The sequence below is a fragment of the Vipera berus genome (genome assembly GCF_964194415.1).
Source record: "Vipera berus genome assembly, chromosome: 2".
Taxonomy (NCBI): Eukaryota; Metazoa; Chordata; class Lepidosauria; order Squamata; family Viperidae; genus Vipera; species Vipera berus.
Genome location: NC_138203.1, coordinates 169,997,012 through 170,020,891, shown reverse-complemented (window position 1 = coordinate 170,020,891; position 23,880 = coordinate 169,997,012). Strand labels below are relative to the sequence as shown.

Sequence of the window (23,880 nt, the reverse complement as noted above, 5' to 3'; positions counted from 1 at the left end):
TTTGATCTTTAATAAACATTCTACCATGCATCTACTCTAATTTTTGCCATCAATATATAGTTTGCAGCCATTCACTCAATTGTCTGGGCCAAAAACAATTACCTTGATTTTTTACTACATTAATTTTCAGAACTATTTTACAGAATTGATCGCATCCTTTCATTTAACATTTGCTGCAAATCTTTTGGGTTCTCAGCCAACAAGGAGGCACTGTCTTGCATACTAAAGTGTATGCACATTTGTGTCCCCTAATAACTTTGCACGATGCCTTTTGTGCCTACCCATAAATAGATAAACAAACAAGGGGACATCATGCATTTATTCCAGTGTTAAACCATTTGCTAGGCATTTCCTTTATTCTCATGCATGCTTCACTTTCATCATACACCACTGTTAGGAACAAACAATGAAACTAAGTCCATGAGAAGACATGGAGTTGAATTGAATACAATTGTTCAACATTTATCCACCAAAAAACTTGTCAAAGGCTTGGATGCTTTCAGACATAGAGCAAGATATCTCCTACCTATTTTGTTACTTTCTTAAAGCTTCTGTTTAAATCCAATCAATGTCACTATCCAGTATATGGAAAGACATGGAATGATAACATGTTCCTGTACAAATTTGTTTTTGAGAGAAGGGGAAAAAAAGACACAAGAAGATGGTGCAACACCTGGCAACATTTGAAGCCATTTCAACTCTTGCATCAAAAGCCTTGGCAGATGGAAAATGTAAGGAAAAAGATCAGCATTTGAAACAGAGGTCAATAGGACAGTCACCTCAAAGGAGGAAGTACTGTATAGCAGAGGGAGGGAGAAAGAGAAAAATAAAAAAGTTATAATGACCTAGAGAACATTTTGCAGCTAAAAAGAGAATTTTTTAAAAAAAGAGATAATCCACTTGCAAGATACAAATAGAGGTTTCTGATGTACATAGAGACAATATTACAAATGGCACAAGAGGCAGGGACAGACAAAGACTGCCAAAAGGTCAGGATGCAACCTAGCATTGTACCATTTCTTTTTAAAAAAATTTTTAAAAAATCTTATTTTGGAACACAAAAGAAATTGTGAGTTCCTATGTAGTAGGTATGTTATAACTTCAGGATGTTATGTTATGTTATGTTATGTTATGTTATGTTATGTTATGTTATGTTATGTTATGTTATGTTATGTTATGTTATGTTACGTTACGTTACGTTACGTTACGTTACGTTACGTTACGTTACGTTACGTTACGTTACGTTATGTTATGTTATGGGTGGCCATATAAAAGCAATCAGTCAATCAGTCAATCAATCAATCTATCCCCAAGGAAATTATTTCCAGACAAAGACATCGGAACAAGAATTCCATACCAATGTTCTTCTACAATTACAAAGGTGTTATTGCATCAAAGTCCTATCAGAAGATGATCCTGGACAGTATACAACTGAAGCTCACAAGGCAGTGGATCATGAAGCATGCAATTCTTTACTATCGTAGTAACCATGAGGAGACCAACACAGAATTTTTTAATTCTTAAAAGCAACATCAATCCATCAAATTATAATTATTGAAATAGAAACAACACCAAGTCTTAAAACTACCAGAAAACCAAAAATGGTTAGAAACAATAAATATATAAATGATAAATATATAGGAAGGATAGGAAATCTAAAAATGATTTAAAAGGCAGATACCTTGAATAGCCTGGGTGAATAGGCCTGTCCTCAGTTTATCAACCTGAAGACAGCATGGGGATGGCACTGGGAAGGCCCTGCTCATGGCCACTGTACTGAAAAAGAAATCCAGCAGGGGGACTACAAATAAACTTCTTCTTTTATAGCATGGATTTTATAGCATGAATTGGGTAAAATTAGAGAAGACATACTTGAGATATATTTCCCTCTTCCATTCCTTTATGCAAAGAATATGCAAAAAAATTATTCGATCCTAAATGTTCCAGATATTGAGATGTTCCAGATCTCCTGTCATCAAATTCCTACTGCCAGTCTTTTAGAATATTACTTCACTTAGATAACCACTTTTGACAAATTCCAAATTCTAATGAGGCATGAATGGGCATTCCAGTACCACACATGGCCCAAATAGGTGGAAGAGTATTGATAGAACAACAATAACCAAGCTCAGAGAGCACCAAGATTCCCATATGGGAGTATATTGAAAACAAACATAAATTAGTCTATACAAGGTGAAACACTGAGAGAAATAAATATCTCGTTTGTCTACAAAGCAATAAAAGCACAGTTCCCCCAAACAGTCTTTCCATTTGACAATTCTCGTTTTCCTTCCTTCTCCAGTAGCTAATGAATACACTTCTATGACCAGCCTTCTCATCATAAATAAAGCTAAAAATTACATATTTTCTAAAAGACTATTTTTGCAGATTTTGTTATGACTGCAATTCAGCTTGATGTAGTATTTAATGGACAGAAGGAAATGGTAGGACTCAAGTTTGCATACAAAGTAGGTATCAATTAGAGACACGAGGCAACTCTTGTTTCCTTTGTTGCATTCCTCTGTTGTCATAGATGTCACATCACAGATAATACTTTAAGTATGGCTGTTGTAAAATGCTATGCTCTAACTATATACAGTAAAACCCAGTACAGCTTTTTTCTTTATCAGAAACATCTTTTGATTTGTCTTGTATTGCTAAACTGTAAAGGAGTCAGAAATCTATTTGAGTCTTGTTGAGATATTCCCTCCTTCCCAAATTACCAAAATGTATGACATTTTGACAACTTTTATATGGGGGAGAACTCAGGAACACTTCTTGGAGATCTGAAATGTGACCTATTGCCATGGCTGCTGTTTTTCCAATAATTTATAGAGATATAATCAATTGGCATTGCAGACAATACCGTACATTGGTAGTTTTTCCGTTAGAGAAAAATTGATATCTACGGTAATATTGCAAACAAGAACAAATGTTGGTAGCTAGCTGAATCCTTCCTCAGCTAACATCCAAGGTGTCTCTCTAACCTGAAAGTGAGCTTAGTGGTAAAGAGAAATACACTATGAATATGTTCTTAACTTCACTTTTTAATTCGCAGTCATCCAAATTATAGTTGAGCTCTAGATCTGGCTAGAAGTTTTGGAGCTGATCTTTAGTGACTTCCTTATATGCAGACTAATCTCATATCTGCCCATCATCCTATAACCTCACTTTTATCCGTCCTTCTTCCAGATCTGCTGCTTTATCTATTTTAAACTACTTCTCACATTCAAACAATCCATCCAAATTATCTTAAATCTCATGCACGCTGTTAATCTACTTAGCTTCCTCATTCTTATGCCTTTCCTAAATACATTAACGTCCGAAATCAGGACAAGTACATTCTTTTTGATTATCCATTATGTTATTCTCAATTAAACAGCAATCAAATCAGAACGGGGCTTAAGAGAAATAAAAATGGCATGTGAATCCATGTCTAGAGCCTTAAACATTGATAACACATTAAAAATACCCAATCTCTTATCTTCGAACTGCTAGGAGAGTTACTGTAGTCCTTCCTCTCCCCCCCCCCCCCGTTCTTCTCCACTTTTAACAAATTGAACAAATAGCACGACAAGTTGGAACTGATTAATTAGGGAAAACTGTTTCTCACTGTACTGCCATGCCAAGTTCAGCTTTACTGCCCCAGTGTCTGCTTGCTATGAAGTTGTTAAAAACCCAAGAATATTGTGAAGGGGAAATGTTAACATCCTCACTCAGGAAAAGTTCACCTTCCTTCTTCCCTGTAATTTCCTAATGTACTCTGGAAATGTACACACAGAGAAAGAGAAATTGCACGGGTATGTGGATGCAAAGGAATTACATGACTAGCCTGGTTAATTCAGATAAAAAGGAGTCTCCCAGCAAGAGAGCGAGTGTATGTGTGTGGGGGGGAAACGGTCTGTTTTGCGGCATCAAACTGGCTGATCAAGAACTTGTGCCAAGTTCTAACTGCAAAGAGGGCAACTTACAGTCTAACTTTAAAGTAGAAAAAAAAGCACAGAACTACCTTAACTGTTCTGTCTGCTTGCTTACCTGTGCATGAAGCCCTGTGTTTCTTTTCACTTTTCTCTCTGATTAATCATTACATATATTTTTTTTAAAAAAAGTAATATAAATAAACAAATAATCAAAAATAAATGCAGGGACTGAGAACAAAAAGATTGTGCCACAAACCTCATTCATGCTGGGTCCATTTCAAAGTCCAAATCCTGTGCAACAATCCAAAGAACAGTCACCCACACATCCAGCCAACAACTTCCTCCAGTGACAAGGGATGTACGTGTGTGCGTGCGGTGTGCATATGTGTGTGTGTGTGTTGGGGGGAGAGAGAGAGAGAGAGAGAGAGAGAGAGAAGCTGTATTGCTGCATTGTCATTTTCAAATGTAAGGTTGGCTTATCCTGACTCCCCCTGGCTCTTCCTCTCCTCCCACTTTTGCACAGTCCAGTTTTATTTCAGATGAAAAGTTGAAATGAGGAAGGAAGGAAGGAAGGAAGGAAGGAAGGAAGGAAGGAAGGAAGGAAGGAAGGAAGGAAGGAAGGAAGGAAGGAAGGAAGGAAGGAAGGAAGGGGCTCATCAATTTGACCCACCTCTTCAAGCCTCCTGGTTGCTTCTGATGCAGGATTGTCTCACACCTTTCCACCCCCTTCACCTTTTTGTGGCTGCTGCCACCGTTGGGGTTTTTTTTTTGTTTTTTTTTAGAACTCCCTCAGGCTTGTTTTTCTTTTCTCCAGGAAGAGTTCCTAGTAGCAGCACCTATAGCTGTTAGGCAAGTAAAGTCGGAAAGAAGTAGTTTTCTCTTTATCTCAGGTGTGATTAGGTGTGTTGTATGCATGCAGGGGAGGTTACCTGTGACTCAGGTCTGTCTGGCATTCCTGCGCATTATGCACACCTGCGTGGGCAAGAACAGCCCGCGTAGCCAAATCTCTTCTCCATTTCTTCCCAGTATTTTTTTTTTGAGGTTCCCACCCACAGGAAAAGGGTGGATGCTAAGCATCGAGACATAGCCCAACCCAACTCTACTTGTGCAACAGAAAGGTTTGCTCGACAGCAAGGATATGAAAACAAACCTCTTTGCTTTTAAGGTGCCCCAGGACAAATTCTTCTAGTTCCTTAATTTCATCGGCATTCTGTTGCTGAAAGAAAGATTGCTGGATGGCTTTTGAAGTTCATTTTCCAATTCATACTCTCTCTCTTTCTCTCTCTCTCTCTCTCTCTCTCTCTCTCTCTCTCTCTCTCTCTCTCTCTCTCTCTCTCTCTCTCTCTCTCTCTCTCTCTCTCTCTCTCTCTCTCTCTCTTTTCTTCCAAATTCCCAGTGCTACCGAAGCAAGATGGTTTTTCTTTTCTGTTATTTGTATCCAAGGACCACCCTCCGAGAAAAGGTCACCAAAGCTGTAGCAGAATCAACAGTCTCCAATGTTCTGCTTCCTCCACAGCCGGAGTAAAGCTTGATGGCTAGGCATCCTCTTTTTTGTATATCTAGTGGGTGAAAGGGCAGCAAAGATGTATGCAGTCTCTTGATTCAGTCTACCGTATTCTTGGACCAAAACCGTGATCCATCCAGTTTCCCAGTGTTTGCAGACTTCATGTGACTAACTTGCTGAATTGCTTGCCTTAACTTGCTGTTAAGGCAGTTGATGGCTGGCTCCCTTGGATACAATTCTAGCCTTGTAAGACCAAATTCTAGGAACCTTAAGATGACAACAGATTCCTTTCCTTAAAAAGCCAGCTCTGTTCAAAGTTGGGAATCCCAAGTCTCTCCGTGTGGTCTAATGTAGGGCAAGCACTTCCCCTTCTTCTATCACACCCTCTAAAATCACAAGATCTAAAGCAGTTGGCAAAAACAAAACAAAACAAGAAAGATAGCAAAGGGTTTCCTTCTGCCCTGTCACTTTGTTGGTGGAGGTGTTCTCTTTGTGTGGCAATGTTGTGCCACCAGGAGGAACTCATTAATAGCATATATTCGCACCTAACTCATAAATCTGAAATGACTATGCTGTAGATAAGCCTCTGCACATCCAGTATCTTACATCAAAGTTAGTCACAATTGCTCACCATCCCTACCCTAATGGGACAGCCGTTAAAGTTCAAAGTAGCGTTAATTATGTATGTAGTTCTTCCTGATGAACCTAAAGGAACCTAAAGAACCTAAAGGAACCATAGAGATTCAAATCTTCACTAGAAAAAGAGTGCTGGAAGGGAAAATAAGAGAACTTGATCTTTTCCCTTTTGCTGATTTTCATTTGGAAATCGTATTTCCAGCTGTGTTGAACTCAAGGAGGGAAAGGACATTGGTAACCCTCTGATTTCAGGGCAACCACTCTCCAGGGATATCAATCTATTCAAAAGTCTCTACTGAGTCAAAAATTAAGAAAACGAAGAATATCACCGCACTGAAGATCAATTGAGACTCTAGAAAGGGTACAGAGAAGAGCAACAAAGATGATCAGGGGACTGGAGGCTAAAACATATAAGGAACAGCTGCTGGAATTGGGTATGTGTAGTTTAACGAAGAGATTTTCATATGCTTTTGATGCTACTAGAAGCAAAAAGTGCCATCAACATATAGCCTTGGTGGAGCAGTGGGCTAATGCCTCCCTAAGTAACACCAGCTGCCTGCAATTAGTGCAGGTTCGAGTCCCACCAGGCTCAAGGTTGACTCAGCCTTCCATCCTTCCGAGGTAGGTAAAATGAGGACCCAGATTGTTGGGGGCAATTAAGCTGACTTTGTAATAATGCCGCTTGGGTGTGTGTGTGAAAGCCCTAATAAGCAGGCGCATATACATAGAATGAAGGCTACTGCTAAGCTTGTAAGCCGCCCTGAGTCTTCGAAGAAGGGCGAGATATAAATGGAATTAAAATAAAAAAAATAAAAATAAAAGAAGGACCAGGGGTGACATGATAGCAGTGTTCCAATACCTCAAGGGCTGCCACAAAGAAGAGGGAGTCAAGCTATTCTCCAAAGCGTCCGAAAGCAGGACAAGAAGCAACGGATGGAAACTAATCAAGGAGAGAAGCAACCTAGAACTAAGGAGAAACTTCCTGACAGTTAGAACAATTAACCAGTGGAACAACCTGCCTCCAGAAGCTGTGGATGCTCCAACACTGGAAGTTTTTAAGAAGAGACTTGGACAGCCATTTGTCTGAAATGGTATAAGGTTTCCTGCCTGAGCAGGGGGTTAGACTAGATGACCTCCAAGGTCCCCTTCCAACATCATCATCATCATCGTTGTTGTTGTTGTTGTTGTTGTTTGTTGTTATTATTATTATTATTATTATTATTATTATTATTATTATTATTATTATTATTATTATTATTATTATTATTATTATTATTATTATTATTATTATTATTAAATTTAAACACCTGACTAAGAAACTGAACAAACAGATCTATTTCATTTTGGTCACTTAGATAGCAGATTTTGCTTTAGTAAAAAACCCTCATATTTAACATTATTATTAAGTTGATATGTAATATTTTCCCAAGATCCTATCTAGGATGTTATAATCCAGGAAACTCATCCTTTGGTTCCTTCCCCTTCTGAAGCAAAGCCTTCCTTCCTTCCTTCCTTCCTTCCTTCCTTCCTTCCTTCCTTCCTTCCTTCCTTCCTTCCTTCCTTCCTTCCTTCCTTCCTTCCTTCTTGCCTGCCTGCCTGCCTGCCTGCCTGCCTACTTCTTGCCTCCCTACCCCTGCTCATATACTTGCTGCCTTTCCCGCTCTTGGGTTGGTAGAAGATAACGCCACAGCCACATTATTCTAGCCCAGGTGTCTCCAACCTCTGGTCCGTAGACTAGTACCAGGCTGCGGCATGCCAGCAACCAGTCCGCACAAACAAGGAAAGCCCCATCCACAAGATGCAAAACCACGCCCCCTCTGGTCTGTGGAAAAACCTCTCTCCACATAACCTTTTGGGCACCTCTGTTCTAGCCCATCTTCCCTGCCTGGCCAAGTAATCCTCTCTGCTGCTCATTCAGACAGCCTTCAGCCCTGCCTCCAAATCAGTGCCCACCACAGAGTATAAAAGGGGGCAGAAGTTTACAAAGGCTGGCTAGCACTGCTGGGGGGGGAGGGCGGGAATTGGGTCCCCAGGTTCATGGCTTGGCTAATAAGTCCTGCTTCAGGAAGTCTGCTTGGTTTAGTTGAGGAAACCTGGTTAGGCTGCTCTGAGTGTTTCTGGTGACCCAGTCTGCATGTTGGTGCAGCACTCAGGGCTTTGATCTTGTTAGGTGGTGTCTTCAGCTCTTACAAAAGCTGTTGCTGCAGGCTGCAAAAAAGGACTCAGAGAACTGCATGCAGCCTATGGCTGCAGATTGGAGATCCCTGGTTTTAAATTGCCTCCTCCATGCAATTCTGTGCTATGATTTTAAGATCCGGGCTGCTTAGAGCAGGGCTTTTCAACCTTTTCACCCATTGTACCACTTTTAGGATATGGCAACATCCAAGTACCACCAGTCACCTAGCAAGGTTCCAAAAACTTGATGACCAAAAAAAAAAAGGAAAAAAATGATGAAGTACAGGTAGTCCTCAACTTACAACAGTTCGCTTGATGACTGTTTGAAGTTACAATGGCACTGGAGAAAGTGCCCCCCAAGCCACAGCTGAGCAAGACACCTGCCCGCCCAGCGGCACTCTTCCTCCTGTCTGAGGTTTTCATTTTTTTTTAATCCCATTTATATCCCGCCCTTCTCCGAAGACTCAGGGCGGCTTACAATCTAAAGCACAAATCAATGTGCTTAGCAATAGCCTTCATTCTATGTATATGCCTGCTTATTAGGGCTTTCGCCCCCCCCCCCAAGCGGCATTATTACAAAGTCAGCTTAATTGCCCCCAACAATCTGGGTCCTCATTTTACCTACCTCGGAAGGATGGAAGGCTGAGTCAACCTTGAGCCTGGTGGGACTCGAACCTGCACTAATTGCAGGCATTGTTGTGAGCATTTCTGTTGAGGATTGGCAGCGGGGGTGGGATGGGGGGAGTTTGATTTTTATTCACCCTCCCCATCTGCTGGGTGGTTGCAGCACGTTTTGGTCACTTCACATGACCCTGGGACACTGTGACCGTCATAAATATGAATCAGTTGCCAAGCATCTGAATGTAAATCACAAGACCCTGGAGATGCTGCAACATTCCAGCTGATCGGCGCTTCTTCTGGGCTCAGCAGAAGCGCCAGGATCAGCGCCGAGCTCCAGCTGGAGCCTGGTACCAATCCTTGCATTTCCATTGAGCCCTGACAGCCCCAAAGAAGCGCTGATCCTGGCGCTTCCGCTGAGCCCTGACAGCCCTGCATCTCCAGCCATCTCTTGCTCAGGCTTGTGCGCTGCTGCCACCGGTTCAGCTCATTCCCCTCCCCCACTACCACTTTTCTAGGATGGTCGCGTACCACCTGCCAGGTGCCAATGTACCACAGGTGGTACCCGTACCACTGGTTGAAAAGCCCTGGCTTAGAGTCATTTGGCTCCAAGTTATGGAGTCAAATAGACTTCTGGCCATTTCTCTCTGCAGAAAAAAAGAAAGGGGGGAGGAAAAGGACTTTCTTTTTCAGAACTTGTGAATCAGAAAGGATTTTGTTGCACTGGATAGTTTCAGCACTTGGTGCAGAATGCGGCCGCGCGAGTTGTAATGGGGGTCTCCCGATACTCCCATGTAACACCTCTACTCCGTGAGCTGCATTGGCTTCCGGTTGCCCTCCGGGTGAAATTCAAGGTGCTGGTTATCACCTATAAAGCCCTACATGGCCTGGGTCCGGGATATCTGAGGGAACACCTGCTGCCGGCATCAAACGCCCTTCGCCCAGTGCGCTCCCACAGGGAGGGTCTGCTCAGGGTCCCGCCGGTAAGAGATTGCCGGCGGGTGACACCCAGGGATAGGGCCTTCTCAGTGGGAGCGCCTGCCCTCTGGAACCAGCTGCCGGTGGAGCTGAGAACTGCCCCCGACCTCCGATCATTCCGCCGGGGCCTGAAGACCTGGCTCTTTGAGCTCTCTGACCCAGGCTGAGGAGAAATTTTTAATTGGGGTTTTAAGTGTACAGGGTCAATTTAATATTTTTTAATTTGGTTTTTAACTTTTGTATGGTGGATTTTTTTAATTCCCTGTAAACCGCCCTGAGTCCTCAGGGAAAGGGCGGTATATAAATGTAACTAAATAAAATAAAATAAATAAATAAATAAATTAGGGCACTCCGTCACACACAAAGAAAGGACACCCATCCTTGCATCTATTTCAGGCATTATTTTCATTAGCCAGCTTAATAAAGTAACAGTTTGCAAGCTGTGGAAGTAGAATTCTATTTGTACAATCCAAGCAGCCCTCGACTTGCGATCGCAATTGAACCCAAAATTTATGTTGTTGAGATATTTGTGAAGTGAATTTTGTCCCATTTTACGACCTTTCTAGCCACAGCTGCTAAGTGAGTCATTGCAGCTGTTAAGTTGGTAACACAGTGGTTAAGTGAATTTGGCTTCCCCTTTGACTTTACTTATCAGAAAGTCGCAAAAGAGAATCACAAGACCCAGGACCCTGCAACCGTCATAAATATGAACCAGTTTCCAAGAATTCGAATTTTGATCATGGGGATGCTGCAACGGTCATCGGTGTAAAAAATCGTCATGTTACTTTTTTTTAGTGCCGTTGTAACTTTAAACGGTCACTAAATGAACTGCTGTAAGTTGAGGACTACCTGTATTGTTTAAGCTTAATCAATCTGAAGTCAGGGACCGATCCCACATAATGAAAGAGAAATGGAAGGTTTTAAAAAATATATCAAAAGTGTGCGAACTTTTGGATCCAAAGGAGACTTATGTAGCACTTGTTGGCAACTCATTAGAGCAAATGGTTTTTTTTCCCCCCTGGGAATCACACTATAGCTATGATCCAGCTATTTTAAAGAGTTGCTGAGAAGTGCTATGTGAAGCCCTCCGAACTTTTGTAATGGAAAAGTTTCTGGGGATACTTTTAACAGGCTTAAATGTTATCATTTGATTTCAGACTTTAAGCACTGATGTGCTAACTTCAGCTCAGCTGAAAATGTCTCAAAATCCTTGCAACTCAAGAGCTTTTCACAAATTCAGATTTTTGCAAATTTACTTCAGCGCTTTATCTGGAAGTATGCCTTCCTGCTCTGAAACAAAGAACAAGAGAAGCTGAGGTAGTAGAAAATACTTTGTGTAGTGGGTATTCAAAAAAACAACACCACCCAATCACATCAGCTTAACATTTGTTTGATAAATAGCAATTTTCATCTGGCCATACTCTTTGTAGAGCTGCAGAAGGGCTGCTCATATGCCTAGTGGCCTTGATAGCCAAGGAGGCAAGCATGGGCAGGAACTTATAAAAGATGGACCCATATTTATGGAAATCATTCCTAAGAGATAATTACCTCTCTCCTTATTTTATTTTAGATCCTTTAAACATTTTGAAAGTTTTTAATTTTCTAGTTCTTAACAGTTGGGTTTTTAGTTTTTATGACGAGTGGCTAAGACAAAATGAGTTGATGTCTTAATTGCTCCTGTTTTAATGCTTTGGGTGTTTTTTAAATGGTAACTTCAATGTGACATTGGCATAACCTATCATTTTAAGTTTCTTCCAAAGTTAGCAAGGGTTGAAAGCAAAATACCCAGTAATTCTTCAGTAAGCCAGCAGCAGGTAATATTGAGTTGTATAACCTCAAAGGTGATAGGACACAGTAGCCAGGTGGCTTGATCAGGCACGCTCACATCTAATCATAGTCTGTATAGTTAATGTGTCATCCAAATGTAATCCTAGCATTAGCCCTGCCAGTGTCCTTTACCAAGAATAAGTGGTCATAGGCCCTGCCTGAAAGGGTTTACAATCTAGAGATGAGAACAAAGTAAGCAGCAGCATCCAGAAAAACATACTATCCTTATAAAGGTAAAGGTTCCCCCGCACATACGTGCTAGTCGTTTCCGACTCTAGGGGCCGGTGCTCATCTCTGTTTCAAAGCCGAAGAGCCAGCGCTTGTCAGAGGACGTCTCCGTGGTCATGTGGCCGGCATGACTAGACGCCAAAGGCACCGTAGTGGTCCCTATTTTTCTACTTGCATTTTTTATGTGCTTTTGAACTGCTAGGTTGGCAGAAGCTGGGACGAGTAACAGGCGCTCACTCTGTTACGTGGCACTCGGGATTTGACCTGCCAAATTGCCGACCTTCTGATTGACAAGCTCAGCGTCCTAACCCACTGAGCCACCACGTCCCTTACGATCCTTATAATTATACATAAAAAGGGTGATTTATAGTAGAAATTTGTAGGGTGTCAAATTTGGTGAGGAAGATGAGTTATCATAAAAAGGCAATCTACCAACTACCAAGATGCACCGGAAGGGGTTTTTGTTCTCCAAGATTGAGGACCCAGATTGTTGGGAGCAATAAGCTGACTTTGTAATAATGCCGCTTGGGTGCCCCCCGAAAGCCCTAATAAGCAGGCATATACATAGAATGAAGGCTATTGCTAAGCACATTGATTCGTGCTTCTTAGATTGTAAGCCGCCCTGAGTCTTCGGAGAAGGGCGGGAAATAAATGGGATTAAAAAAAAAAAGAAAACATTTCTCAATTTCAGCCACTTCAGTCCTGGACTACTATCTTACAGATAGCCTTGCTGGTTAGGGATTCTGGGAGTCATAATCTCAAAACAATTGAAATGCAGCAGCCCAAAGTGGTAGAAGGTTGCTTTAAGCAGTGTCCACAAAAAAGGCTGCTCCCAGAACTTTATATGGATGTCCTATCTTGGTTCAAACAAAACAGTGCAGTTCTGAGATTTTAGACCAGGGTCTCCAAACTTGGCAATTTTAAGACTTGTGGACTTCAATTCCCAGAATTCCCCAGGCAGTATGGGAGTTGAAGTCCACAAGTGGAGTCCTAGGAGACAATCACTTAAATATGAGCCAACAGTGCACGGCAGCAGCCCAAAAAGTCAATGCAACCCTAGGCTGCATTAATAGAGGGATGGAATCAAGGTCACGTGAAGTTCTAGTACAAAGCCTTAGTAAGATCACACTTGGAATACTGCATCACCACAATACAAAAAAAAATGTTGAGACTCTGGAAAGAGTGCAGACAAGAGAAACAAAAATGATTAGGGGGCTGGAGGCTGAAATGTATGAAAAACAGTTACAAGAATTGGGTATGTCTAGTCCCATGACAAGAAAAACTAGGGGGCACATGATAGCACTGATCCAATATTTAAGGGGCTTCTACGAAGACGAGGGGGTCAAACTATTTTCCAAAGCACCAAAAGGCAAGACAAGAAACAATAGTTGGAAACTAACCAAGGAGAAAAGCAATTAGAACTAAGGAGAAACTTCCTAATAGTGAGAGCAATTAACCAATGGAGTAGCTTGCCTTCAGAGGTTGTGAATGCTCCAACACTGAAGGCTTTCAAAAGACCTCCGAGGTCCCTTCCAACTCTATTGTTCTATGTTCTAACTGTTAAAGTTTGTAAGTTTGGAGAACCCTGTTCTAGACCACTGTAGAAGTATTTTAGGAATATTTGGCCTGGCCATAATACTTCTTCAGGAAATCCAAACAGCTGCAACTATCTGAATCAAGTTATGTGAGTCACTAGAGAATAGGAGTCAACACTCTCCCACAAACAGAAGCACTCAAAGTGGGGGAAAGGGAAGCACCCCAGAGCAGGCCTCTATGAGCTTTTTCCACTGGTTAAAACTCTGCAACTTCCATGTTGTTCTGAATTTTGCTCTGAGGTCCATGGGAGTGCTATACCCATGAGTATTAATTTTTTTAAAAAATTTCTTTATTAAATTTATTATTTAAAACATTGGACACGGTACAAACGGACTGACATACCTTCTTGTCTACAATATTCATATATGTATATATACACATAAAATACACTTGATACATATCGATTATATATAATACAATACTTAGAACAATCAACCAATCTATAAATTCTAAGAGACCTTCCTTTTGTTCCCGCCAAAAATAAAATTTATTCCAAATTTTGTATTAATTTTTATGTAAGTTTATGTCAAGTTCTTTCTGAAGAAAAACAGAATCTCTCTCTCTCCCTCAGCAAAATGAATCCATTCCAGACCAACCCGTTGTTAACTATACACAAAGGAGTGGTTTAAAATTGGCAGAGAAAGGAACATAAACGTTTTTGAAGTTTGCAGAGTTGGACACTGAGGGATGACCAGGGCAATCAGTGCATAAAAACAAGTTCACGGATGAGGAGGGACTCCCTCAATAACTTTTTGATTTAATCTCCAAGAACATTACATTGATGTCAGTGGAGACAAGAGAATAGGGGAAAACTTGCAGAATTGTACAAAGTCTCTATTTTTTTCCCCAAAAAACCTTGAACTATACCGATTGAAATTGGATGGTAGTTATTGCAACAGCGGTTATATGTACTGTACTTACTCTTCTTTGTACCCTCATAAAAACAAAGACGGTTCATCCTGAGTTGCTGAGGTAGCTTATATACCATTTTTTTGAAATGTGCTAGGGTTAATCAAGTTCCAGCATGTATCATTGCAGTCAGGAGAGGCATTTTTCTTCTCCAATGATGGTAATATAAAACACACATTATTTCAATGTTTCTTTTTGATACTTACAATTTCAATGTATTTCAATAGTGGGTGCATCTGAAAAAAACTGCTTTTTTCTTTGCACCCCATTCATTTTTCTTGACACTTTTATGCCCTTCTTCTTCCCCCTCGTTGCAGGCTGCCAGGGAAAGGATCAAGAGCTTTTGCTAGAAGTCTGAACTAATTGTATGCCAGCTTGTAGAGCAAACAGATAAATCTTTACAGAAAAAGTAAAATTAAAAAAAAACAACAAAAAACCCGGGATGGTTAAAAGAACTAAGATTTGAAAATAGGGACCGATTAAGGTAAATTTAAAAGCAATCTACAGCAGGCAATCTCAGAACTGTTAAGATTAAAGCCTATCCCGGCATAATTACTGGAAAGCAGAAACTAACTGTAGAGTTTTTGAGCCTACATAATTTTGCCTGAGCACAGCACAGACAAAAGTATTTATTGATATACTACTAAAATTCTTGTATCTGTAATACACCATAAATAATGAAAAATAAAAAGGAACCTTGTGCAAATAAATACTCTGTCTCAAGATGCAGTGAGGGCCTTCAGTGTCAAAGGTTCTAGAAGGGAATTAGAAAAGGATTATGTTAACAATAGCTATTTGCTGTAATGTCAAGGATGCACTCTCTAAATTCTACTAATTATTATTACAAGCTAATAATAGTTGCTAAGGAATTTGGGCAGAAAGGTATACTATTCATGTGTGGCTTGCATGAAAGATTTCAAGGAGATGCAAATGGTTGAAGAAAAAAACAGATGGTTGGACTAAAGGGGGCCCTTTATTCTCCTACAAGTATTTTAAATTTATAGCATTAAGCTGATTTTTGTTGGAATGAAGAAAATCTGGCTGAACACTTTCATCTGTGCTGCTCCCCCTCCCCTTGAATTTCAAGACCAATGAAATTCAACATTCACCAAATGTTATCAGGTGTATAATTGACAGTTACAATGTAAAACAAATGACAGCAATAAAAATAAGACACATTTTCAAAAGTTGTTTTTATATTCCAACATTTAAGTCAAACCAGTAAGAAAGCTTATACAAATTTAAAATGATAGCATTTTTTAAATTACAGTGGTGAAAATGGCATTATTATACAATTATGTAGTTTGAAAGTAGGGAACACAGGTAGTGGTTCAGAGCATTTACTTCTGAAACTGCCTAACTGCCCCCAAAATGGCATGGTTTGTGAGGAGGGTCAGCATTGTCCAGAGAGAGAACAGAATGTTCTGGAAGTCTCTGGAAAATTCTGTTCTGATATCAGTAAGTTATATACATCTCTATTTGGAACCTTACTATCACACATACACAAAAGACATCTAAAATGTTTATGTCACCATATTTGATTTTTTGTTCACATAAACCTTCCTATTAGTTGCATTCAGATCTGCACAAAGATTCCCTAAAGACAGGAAGGGCTACTAATATGAAGTCTCAATCTTCAAAATGTTCCAATTCCTGATTTGTGACATTTAATCTAAATGGATTGCATGGGATAACTCATCTTAATCCATATGATGACCTCCATGAAACTGAATTGTCATGTACTTTTTTTCTTCTTAAATTTTTGAGGAGTATTGAATCTTGCTTATAATTCTTGGAGGCAAACAGAACAAAAAATGTTACCAAATGGTCCAACGCAGTACAGTTTTTCTTCTAAAAGCTTCTTAAAGAGCTTCACACTCCATGAAGGTCCTAAGACAGTGACAATTGTAATACAGTTTTCAGTGAAGTATAACATTGACATAGTGACACTGCATTGCACACAATACTTTAAGAAGCAGTTAAAGCAAAGCCCAAGAGCTTTTTTTTTCCCACAGAAAATTCCATTATAAATAGGACGGTCCACTCAACTTTTTCCTATTTGCAAACAGTCTTTCATTTCCACATCAGGAAAAGACTGTCCCTCTGTATTTCAAAGACAGTGATTTTGTGTCAGTCAAATCTGAGAAAGCAAGCTTCAGTCACTCAATCAGTTTTCTTTACTGTGCTTGTCACTGTTTTGCCTTTTTCACTATAGTGCCAACAGCTGAAATGACTGTTGTTTTGGATCCACTTGCACTGGTAGTTACAGTTACAACAGCTGGCAATGTTGCAGTGGTTGTGAGAATGGTGGGCTGAGCTATTGTTGTCACAGGAATGGCAGAATCCCATTTGCTTTTCCTCTTCTGTGCATCTGTATATTGAAAGAAGCATGAATTTTAGCAGTCTTGGTTAGTTAAAATTCTCCTTATCGCAAATTTACTTTCCCCCAAAAGTAAAAAATGCTTTTAAAGTCATCCCATCCCACCTCAAAATGCTGTTGGGGAAATCATTAATCTCAAATGAGTTTTCCAATTCAATGACATTATCCTCACATTTATTTATTTTTTTATTTTATTTTAATTCCATTTATATCCCGCCCTTCTCCGAAGACTCAGGGCGGCTTACAAGCTTAGCACTTCAGACTAACAAATGATTACTACAAGTTTGCATGGAGACTCTATTGATGGAAACCTTACTTATTTATTTATTGGGTGGTGAACTATTAAAAACCCATAAAGAATATTAATAGGGGAAAACGTGCATCATCACCCAAAGCAACAACACGTATCAAATGGGCACATCAGCAACACATCCCGCAGCCTGGGGCCAATGGCCAGTTTTTGAAAAATGTGTAAAGGCTTGCAGGGTCAGAGCAACCCAATCCCTGGGGTTCCAGGAGGCAGGCACAACAGAAAAGATGCACCTTCTGGAACCCCTCGGATGACAGTGCTTAACAGCTAGGACACAAAGCACATCCGCTGTGTCAGATCTTATGAGGCAGGCAAAAATAATAGGACAGAGGCGATCTCTCAGACGGCCAGGCCTGAGTGATCACGAGAAGGAACTTGGAGTCCAGGAAAGGGTAGAACTTGTAGCACAGCAGATGAATCTGTGAAGGCCATGAACCTGTAGAAGACCCTCTGGTCCACAGTTGTCATGAGGTAATTGGGCAGAGGCTGTGAAATCCAGGAAGACTCCCACATTGTATGCCAGTCTTGAACAAGACTATGTAGACCAGACATGTCAAACACAAGACCCGGGGGCCAGATCCGGCCTGCGAAGTGGTTTCATGCGGCCCGCGAAGCCATCCTGGAAACAGTGAGGGAACGGCCCCCACTGCCTTGGCCCTGGCCCAGAGACCCTCCTTCCGCCAGAGACCCTCAGATCTGTCCCACTCCTGCCCAGGCCCCCATAGGCACCCTTGATGCGAACGATGTAGAGCTGGCCACGCCCACCCAGTAGGCCATACGCACTCTAGCCACGCCCACCCAGTAGGCCACGCCCACCCTGGCCATACCCACCCAGCCCCCTGAGGGCAACCACAATGCTGATGCGGCCCTCAATGAAATTGAGTTTGATACCCCTGATGTAGACTAAACAGCCTCCAGACAATGAACATAACAGCATCACTTGGTTGACCAGTGGTCAAGATGCACAATGTTGAAGGAGTGGTGGACAAATGAGAAAGCAGGCCTTCATCAAATAAGGAAAAACAAAAATTCAAACCCAGGCTTGTCACTTACCTCCACCCGCAGTGCTAGCTGTTGTGGTGGTTGTAGAGGGAGCATTTGTTGTCCCTTTCTTAGTGCCTGTTACAAATTCAATCTAGAGAAGAAAAAAACGAAGGGCCATTATACTCTGTGCTTCTGATTTTTATCCAAAGGAATTAAGAACATGCCAAAACAAATGGTTAAAAAGACATCTGTGCTCCTGTGTTCTTAATTCTGACAGGATCACAGAGATTCAGTGAATGAGCAGTCAGCTATTTATCAAGAAATAATAATGATTTTTCTTCATGAATAGCAGACAAGAGGGGGTCTCCTCCATTTTCCATCTTATTCAAGTACTACCTCTCTTAATTAGAATAAAGGAGTTTAAAACAATTAATTAGAACTTCATACTATTTAACAGTAAAAACATAAGGAAATTAGAACTTCTAGAATGCATGTCTCTACATGCATAACCTTAACAATTTGCATTAACAATGGCAACTCAGTAGCTGGGAAAAATCCCAACAATCTCATCATACTTCAAGAACTGCAAGATCATTGCAGGAAGGAGGCAAATTGTAGAATTATGCAATTATACTACAATGCAAGGAACAATTTGAATGGCTGTGACAGAAACAAAAGCCCCAATGTGCTACTGAGAAACCCTTACTTATATCTTATTAACTATTTGGATAATATACACTAAATCCAGGCCTTTACTAGTTAAGGCCTGTTTACTACTAGGTTCTACAGGAAGGAGATCAGGTTGGTTCTGAGGTAAACAATTCCTTAACACCACTGTTTTTTCAAGATAGATACACACAAACACAGTCTTCTACTTACAGCACAATTGAGCCCCAAATATCTGTTGTTAAGTGAGACATTTGTTAAATGGGTTTTGCAACTTTTCTTGCCGTAGTTAAGTTAGTAACACGGTTATAAATGAATCTGGTTTCCCCATTGACTTTGCTCGTCAGAAGGTCACAAAAGGGAATCATGTGACCCTGGGACACTGCAACCATCATAAATATGAGTCAGTTGCCAAACTTCTGAATTTTGATCACATAAGCATGGGGATGCTGTAAGTGTGAAAAACACATCAGTCACTTTTTAGTGCCGTTGTAACTTCAAATGGTCACTAAATGAACTGTTGTAAGTTGAGGACCACCTGTGCACACACATAAATTAAAGTGTTGTGTTATTGGGAATAGAAACATTATTACTTCTCATCCTTATCTATGCTTTTGGAATACTTAAAATATCTGTCATGGCTGTTCAAGAAAAGAGTGTCTAATTTGCTTAATTTAATTAACTGCAATCAAAGTGCAAACTGGGAATGCGACACTTTTAATTTTTTTACATTCCAAAATGTAACTGATACCTTTGTTCGCTCTTTCTTGGCCTTTTCTAGTTTGTCCATTTCTATTTTCTGAGCTTTTGCTGAAAAGAGAGCCACAACAACAGTAAACACATGCAACAGATTCAAATAAGTGGGTCAAAGAAGTAATATCTCAAACAATACTTTCAGCATCGAACCCTATCTAATAAAAACATTTATTCCCCAGATTGCAGAATATTGCAAGTTTCCTCTAATTCAGTTAAAGGGGATATAAAAGCCATAACTAATGCTTTGAGCGCTTTAAGAGAGAGAGAGAGAGAGAGAGAGAGAGAGAGAGAGAGAGAGAGAGAGAGAGAGAGAGAGAGAGAGAGAGAGAGAGAGAGAGAGCGCACATATAAAGACAAATGCATTATTTTAACCACATATTCTCCCCATTTGGCTAGGACTTAGAAACCTAGAAAAAGTACAAAAGAAAAATCTTCAATACCTAGTGCCTCATAATATGAATCTTCAGACCAGCCATGAGGATCAAACATATCCTAAAATAAAAGACAGAAAAAAGCCCTCTTACATATGGCGATTTTATATTACGCAATACTTAAAAGAAAAGGAACCCCTTGACTTCACATCCTAGTTAAACGTAGATTATCATAAACCATTTATAGACATATTAAAGAGATAAAAACTAGAATCATTCTGTCATAAAAGATAGTGCTTTTTTATCTTGCCTTTTTTGTATATAACTCAAAACAGTGAATGTATTGAATTGTGCCATGACAGTGGGAATTACAATGGACCACAAATTCTGGGAAGCAATGGTTCTAAAGCTTGATCTTTATTTTTTTTGTCCTTGCCATAAGAAAAGTAATTCATAATAATGGCAGAATAGTGAAGATGGTACCTGTTTTGTGTGATACAATATATCAGACACATATCCTATAATTGCTCCAATTTGGCAATACTCGCTTTTTTTTTCGTCAAGCCACAAAATAAGAAGCTGCTCCTAGTCAGAAAAGAATATAAGCCTCCAGGCTAGGTGGTAAAGAATGTATTTTTATAACCAACAGAAGATCTACAAAAACCTGTGATCAATCCAGTCTTTTAAATCTACTTACCTTTGGATAATTAGTGCCAAGTTCATCAATTGCACAAAACTGGATCAGCTTCTCATAGATGCTGAAACAAAGCATTGCAACATATTACTTCCATTACTTCATGTCCAGTTTCAAGTCACTGAATAGTTTCTGGCTTGGAGTAAACCAGCGTGTGTGTGTTAGACATATTTAGGCTCAAAATTGATACTGGATTATATTAGTTATATTATTTTCGGGAAGCTTTCATAAAACTCTAGAAAGAATGTCCAAATTTATTTCTCAGAGATCAGTGGGACAAAGGGAAGGGGGGGGATCAAGGCTGAAAATTCCCACTACTACACAATGTTACCTACTATTGCCCTTCCACTTCTACCAATGAAATGTTCCAAATCTCCTGCCTACAAAACCCACAGCGAACCATTTAACTGAACTTGGGAGGGGGAATGATTAAGAATGAGCCATCAATCCTTTGCAGGAAATGGTATGTCAGAATACAAAATGTTCACATGGCTTGCTTAAAATCTCCGTAGAGCGGGCGTGTCCAATCTTTTGGCTTTCCTGGGCCACACTGCGTGAAGAGGAATTGTCTTGGGCCACATATAAATAAGTCTCCTTTAAAAAAAATATTTTTATTATGATCTTGTGAGGCTCCATTAACTAGCTGTCAACCTACTCCCAGTTTGCACATGCCTATTATAGAGGATATTTTTGGTGGGGAGGGCGGGAGAACCCAAGCATCAACCAGTTTGCCTATTTTCATCAAGCTTAAAGAATGTATTTTACACAGAGAGGCAATTCTTGTCATCTTTAGCCGGTTCCAGAAACAAAAACTATCTTCTCTTCAGTCCAATCCCAACTCATGAAGAGTCCACAGATATTCCCTGAGTGGTAGGTAGTACAGTATATATTTCTGGACTCCGGGTCTGCACTGTTGCATATCAATGTGAGAGTTGGAGTTTACAAGTGTCAATATTACAATCGCAGAAAAGCCCTTGTATGAACATTTGACATTCACTCAAGTTTTGAGCTCGGTGACCTAGAAATGTGCTCCCAGACTACTTCTTACCTGGGGTTTCGGAACTCTTTTTTCCTTTGAATAATCAGATTCATGTCCATGCCTTCCTTGATTTTCCTTTCAAATAGCTTCTGTATTTTATCCTAAAGGTCAAATATAAGAGAAGCAAAGCTATGATAATAGTCAAGCATATAGCATTGAAAGAGAAGGTAAACTGAGACTTGAGATGAGGGATACAGAACTTAGTACTTGCCAGATGTTTTGAATTAAGGCCCAGATATTCTTGGAAGACAGGGTCAATGGCTCTCAAGCTGTTGCTGAACTAGAGCTCCTAGCATCCTCTCATAATTGGCTGTATTAGCTAGTGCTACTTTGGGTTTGTGTTCAATAATGTCTGAAGGGTCAGATTCCTCAACCCTGCTTTAATCACACTGCAACAATATAATATTCACAATCTATTTTGTGTGAACTAGACTGTTCTTGTACAGATAGATGGTTGTACTTTAAAAAAAAATTAAAGAGAGTAGCTATAATTATGCATGGTCACACTTTAACCAAGAATTTTGGTTGAAACTAAGGAAATGAGTGCTTAGGCTGTAAAAAATATAGATCTAGAGCTGGGCACATCTGAAAACACAAAAAACTCCTTAATATGTGTGAAAGGTCTCTTAAGAGTTCAGGTACAACAGCTTCTCTTGAAAGGAAAAGAATCAGATACCATGATACGCAAACACAAGCATTCCTCCCACTTCAAAGAGTGTTCTTCAGAATCCCATACCAATAAGTTGTTGTTTTAGATATTGTTAGTGATTTCAGCCCCCTTGTGTTAAAAAATAAACAGGATGAATATGTGAGCGTCAAGTGACAACTAACAGCATCATTTGGCTTAATAATAATCCTGTTAGACAGGATCTCTTTACAATTATAAAGCTATTATAATAGGAGTGAATATGAAAGAAAATGTGCTTGGTTAGACCTTCATCCAAGACTCCTGAAACAGATATTTTTTGCAGAATCTCAGATTAAGATGGTGATTAAATACAGAAGATCTTAGTGATTACAAAGAAGAAGAAAAAAATCAAGGACAACCTTACCTGTAAGTGGTTGGAACATCTGCCTTGTGGTTCTTGGGGGATTTTGATCTCATCAGGTGACATGTTCCTTACCCGCTCGGAGAAGGAAGCTAGGAAGAAAGAAGCCATCAGAATGAGAAGTTTTAGCAAATTAAGCTTATTTGTAAAAGTTGCATTGTGATTATTAACAGTAGATAATCCAAACAAGTAAGTGCCTCCTAAAATCTGAGAAGCAAGTTAACTGATAAACAAGCATGCATACAATACACTTCTCTTTGTATATTCTGAACTATAATTTTCACAATCTCCAACCACTTCCTACTGGCCACTTTGGCTAGAGTTGATAGAAGCTGCAGTTCACGCTAACTGAATATTTTCAGGGATCAGGACTACTGGTGTTGTTATATAGCCAAAATTTCCATTTCACCACCTTTAATTTTGTAAGCTGCCCGCAGTCATCCAATTCATTAAATTTGTTAAATAAATAAATAAATAAATAAATAAATAAATAAATAAATAAATAAATAAATAAATAAACAAACAAACAAACAAACAAACAAACAAAACCTTCAATATGAGAGATCTTCAATTTAGAAGGTTTTCCCCCCCACATATAGGCAAACTATTTGTATTTTTCCCCTAGGTCATTTGTTAATCAAGGGTGTGATTATTGGACTAAAATTTGAGAGCCTCAACATGCTACAAGATGCTTGTTGATGTTCTTCATTTAAAACACATTGCAAAAGGCATAATCTGATAAATATTAAGCAGGCTATTGGCAAAGGAGAGGACTGGAGACACAGAACATCTTACAGGAACAGAAAAATGGCTGCTTTTCTAAGTGTATTATTCCAAGGCAACATTGGGTACTGCACTCCAGTTCTCCCCTCGGCATGAGGCTCTGCCTCTGGTCTGAAAAATTCATTTGTGAACAAATGTTTCTGCTGAATTTTCAATTGTTACTATGAAGAACATAATAGGGTGGGGCAGTTCATGGAAAAGAACAAAACCTCTTTTCATTAGTTTTGACCATTTTAATACTAATCTTTGAACCTCCTCTGGTAGACTGCATCTTTATTACCTTTATCTGCCGTCTGTGAAACAAGAGTGACTCTCAGCCAGGCCTCTGTTGTGATATATAGGTAATACATTCTTCTGAATTTTTGTTCTACTGACAAGCTTTGGAAATTTGTTGAAGACACTGTAATTGGAGCTTTTCTTCTAGGATGGTAGGCAGGGCTGAATTCTCCAGCAGTCA

The 23,880-nt window shown here is 39.8% G+C and overlaps 2 protein-coding genes across 5 annotated transcripts in view; both read right to left on the bottom strand.

Moving 5' to 3' along the window:
• The window catches only part of ITGB4 (integrin subunit beta 4), a 94,096-nt gene extending 88,427 nt beyond the window's left edge, over positions 1 to 5,669 (bottom strand). For 3 of the 4 annotated variants that reach the window (XM_081319782.1, XM_081319786.1, XM_081319785.1), the window contains exon 1: positions 4,591 to 5,669. The gene's annotated coding sequence lies outside the window, so the exon portion shown is untranslated. Of the gene's footprint in view, positions 1 to 4,176 lie in introns of all 4 variants that reach the window. The other variant, XM_081319783.1, reaches the window with a different exon arrangement.
• A 9,865-nt stretch (positions 5,670 to 15,534) lies between these two features.
• The window catches only part of SAP30BP (SAP30 binding protein), a 41,658-nt gene continuing 33,312 nt past the window's right edge, over positions 15,535 to 23,880 (bottom strand). The window contains exons 5-11 of the mRNA XM_081320686.1: positions 22,644 to 22,732; positions 21,601 to 21,692; positions 20,556 to 20,616; positions 19,928 to 19,979; positions 19,483 to 19,541; positions 18,135 to 18,216; positions 15,535 to 16,762 (exon numbers count right to left, since the gene is read on the bottom strand). Coding sequence (XP_081176812.1) covers positions 16,581 to 16,762; positions 18,135 to 18,216; positions 19,483 to 19,541; positions 19,928 to 19,979; positions 20,556 to 20,616; positions 21,601 to 21,692; positions 22,644 to 22,732 — 617 coding nt within the window. The 3' untranslated portion in view covers positions 15,535 to 16,580. The remainder of the gene's footprint in view (positions 16,763 to 18,134; positions 18,217 to 19,482; positions 19,542 to 19,927; positions 19,980 to 20,555; positions 20,617 to 21,600; positions 21,693 to 22,643; positions 22,733 to 23,880) is intronic.